The 2,894-nt window shown below is 44.4% G+C and overlaps 1 protein-coding gene across 5 annotated transcripts in view; it reads left to right on the forward strand.

Annotated features, from left to right (window-relative positions):
* Positions 1–952: 952 nt before the first annotated feature.
* The window catches only part of LOC122563169 (membrane cofactor protein-like), a 58,696-nt gene continuing 56,754 nt past the window's right edge, over positions 953–2,894 (forward strand). For 2 of the 5 annotated variants that reach the window (XM_043716659.1, XM_043716661.1), the window contains exon 1: positions 957–1,225. In XM_043716659.1, coding sequence (XP_043572594.1) covers positions 1,171–1,225 — 55 coding nt within the window. In that variant the 5' untranslated portion in view covers positions 957–1,170. Of the gene's footprint in view, positions 1,226–2,894 lie in introns of all 5 variants that reach the window. The other 3 variants (XM_043716663.1, XM_043716662.1, XM_043716660.1) reach the window with 3 other exon arrangements.

Raw genomic sequence — 2,894 nt, forward strand, 5'->3', positions numbered from 1 at the left:
AGCATTGGTAAGTGGAGCTGAGTCCATGAAAACGTCAGCCACGATCTTACTGAATGGCTGAGGTAACTCAAAGGGCCAGATGGCATACTTCTGCTTGTAGTTCTTATATACTGTATACTGTATTTTGGACTGTAGCATTAATTTCAGCCCCTCAAAAGTTGTATCCATGTAATAGTCAACCCCATAAAATCGACTTTTACATGAGTATATTTAATATATATTGTAAAGTTATGGTCCTAGCACTGATCCTGTAGAGCTCCACTGATCACATGTCATGAGCCCGATAAAGAACCCCTTGCTCCCCCCCACTCACAGTTTCCTGCTCATTAGCTAACTCTCTATCCATCCAATGTACTTACTATCTTATGACTTAACCTTAACACACTCTGGAGGTCCAAAGACAACATATTTCCTGGCTCCCCATTCGGTTGACAAAAAAAACTCTATAATGTATTCGTCAGAGGCAATTTCCCTTTCATGAAGGCATACTGACGCTCTTTGATTAGATTATTATTTTCCAAATGTGCTTCTATTCCTGCTATTGAGTATGGGGTGCACTGGAATAAGCCTGTCTGAGAAATGGCTCCAGTCAAATTGTCACAGTGAAGATTAGATTACTTACAGTGTGGAAACAGGCCCATGGGCCCAACAAGTCTACACCGACCCGCAAAAGCACAACCCACCCAGACCCATTCCCCTACATTTACCCCTTCACCTAACACTATGGGCAATTTAGTATGGCCAATTCACCTGACCTGCACATCTTTGGACTGTGGGAGGAAACCGGAGCATCCGGAGGAAACCCACGCAGACACAGGGAGAATGTGCAAACTCCACACAGACAGTCGCCTGAGGCGGGAATTGAACCCGGGTCTCTGGGTCACTGTGCCACCGCGCCGCCCACAAGGCGGGTGTCACTGTGGAGGGAGGGTGTCATTGTGATTGCGTCTTCCGGAAGTTACTCGAGGATATGATCCAGGTTCCGGTAGGGTGCAACCGGAAACTGGTTTGGGTTTATTTTAGACAGCATGAGCTGAGAACTGAGTTCTCTTCGAGAAGGCAAAGAAACGGGATTAGAATTTAAGCGCCTTTAGGAGGAATTTTTTTTTAAAAGATTTCAGAATCTCCACGAATATTTAAACAAAACGTAGACGGAGAGAAGGTTGTGAAATGTTGGAGAGACTGATCCTCGCTCTGGTGGCCGTCTGGGTGGCCCAGGTAACGGGTAAGCACCCCACCCCACCCCAGGCTCCTCGTTGCTGCTGCAGGCCTGTGCTTCGCTAGTCGTGTTTGAGATCAAACATTCCGAGACGCTGGGCATTTAAAAAAATATCAAAGCACCGAGTTTTCAGAATAGACGGTCAAAGGGTCGATTTGAAACGAGCATTTTAAATTAGGAAAAGTCTGGTCATGACACTTGTAGCAAATAGAACCAGACCAGCGGAAAGCACGGCGACTAAAATCGAGCAGTTCAAATCGGAAATGTAGAAAGGGATGGGGTGGCGGAAGATTGAGTCAACAGCAACTGAGCGCATTTCTTTGGAAAGCGTTAACGCACACAGCAGACGGCAAATAATTTGAGTACATTGAAATTTGAGAGCTGTAGCTCTGGAATATTAGGAGTTACAGGTCCGTTGAGTCCCAAAGGGGATTTGAAAACTAGGTGAGTCTTAAAATCAGCGTTGCTTTAGCAAGTCAAATTAGTGAGTATATGGGACTTGGTGCAAATTAGATTGGTTTGCAAACCTGAGATATAAGGAATGTGGGAGGCTTGCCAGGAGTATAGACATAATGGAATCGGAGCTTAATGTAAGAAAGGCATGATGACGGTTTTGACAGCAGTTAGATGAAGCAGGGATGGATTATGGCAATGTTACTTTGTTGTCAAGATGCTACTTTAAAATCGACTTCTGACCAAGATTTACCCAACATGACTTCAAGACTCTTTTTAATGTCAATTTTGTTTGTTCATATGAAGTACCTTGAAACATTTTGAAATGCTAAAGGCACTGTGTAAATGGAAATTGCTGTTCATTTCTGTCAGAAAGATGTTGTGAAACTTGAAAGGTTCAGAAAAGATTTACAAGGAATTTGCTAGGGCTGGAGGATTTGAGCTATAAGGAGAGGTTGAATAGGCTACGGCTATTTTCCCTGGAGCATTGGAGGCTGAAGGGTGACCTGAGAGGTTTATAAAATCATGAGGGGCATAGATAGGATAAATAGACAGACAAAGTCTTTTCCATGGGGTCTGGGAGTCCAGAAATAAAGGGTATAGGTTTAGGGTGAGAGGGGAAAGATATAAAAGAGACCTTGGGGCACCTTTTTTCACGTAGCGGGGGGGGGGGGGGGGGTTTGTGTATGGAATGAGCTGCCAGAGGAAGTGGTGGAGGCTGATACAACTGCAATATTTAAGAGGCACCTCGATAGGTATATGAATAGGAAGGGTTTGGAGGGATATGGACCGGGTGATGGCAGGTGGGACTGAATTGGGTTGGGATATCTGGACCAGTCTTGCTGGAAAAGCACAGCAGCTCAGGCAGCATCCAAGGAGCAGTAAAATCGACGTTTCGGGAATACAGGCAAGCACCACTGGTCCAGAATCTGGTTTCCAGCATTAGGCAAGAACTTTTAAAAGCTGATTGGAGGCAGATGTTCACAGGTAAAGGGACAGCTGGAAACTGGGAAGCCTTTAGAAATGAGATGATAAGAATCCAGAGAAAGTATATTCCTGTCAAGGTGAAAGGGAAGGCTGGTAGGTATAGGGAATGCTGGATGACTAAAGAAATTGAGGGTTTGGTTAAGAAAAAGAAGGAAGCATATGTCAGGTATAGACAAGATAGATCGAGTGAATCCTTAGAAGAGTATAAAGGAAGTAGGAGTATACTTAAGAGGGA

The sequence above is a fragment of the Chiloscyllium plagiosum genome, chromosome 26 (assembly GCF_004010195.1).
Source record: "Chiloscyllium plagiosum isolate BGI_BamShark_2017 chromosome 26, ASM401019v2, whole genome shotgun sequence".
NCBI lineage: Eukaryota > Metazoa > Chordata > Chondrichthyes > Orectolobiformes > Hemiscylliidae > Chiloscyllium > Chiloscyllium plagiosum.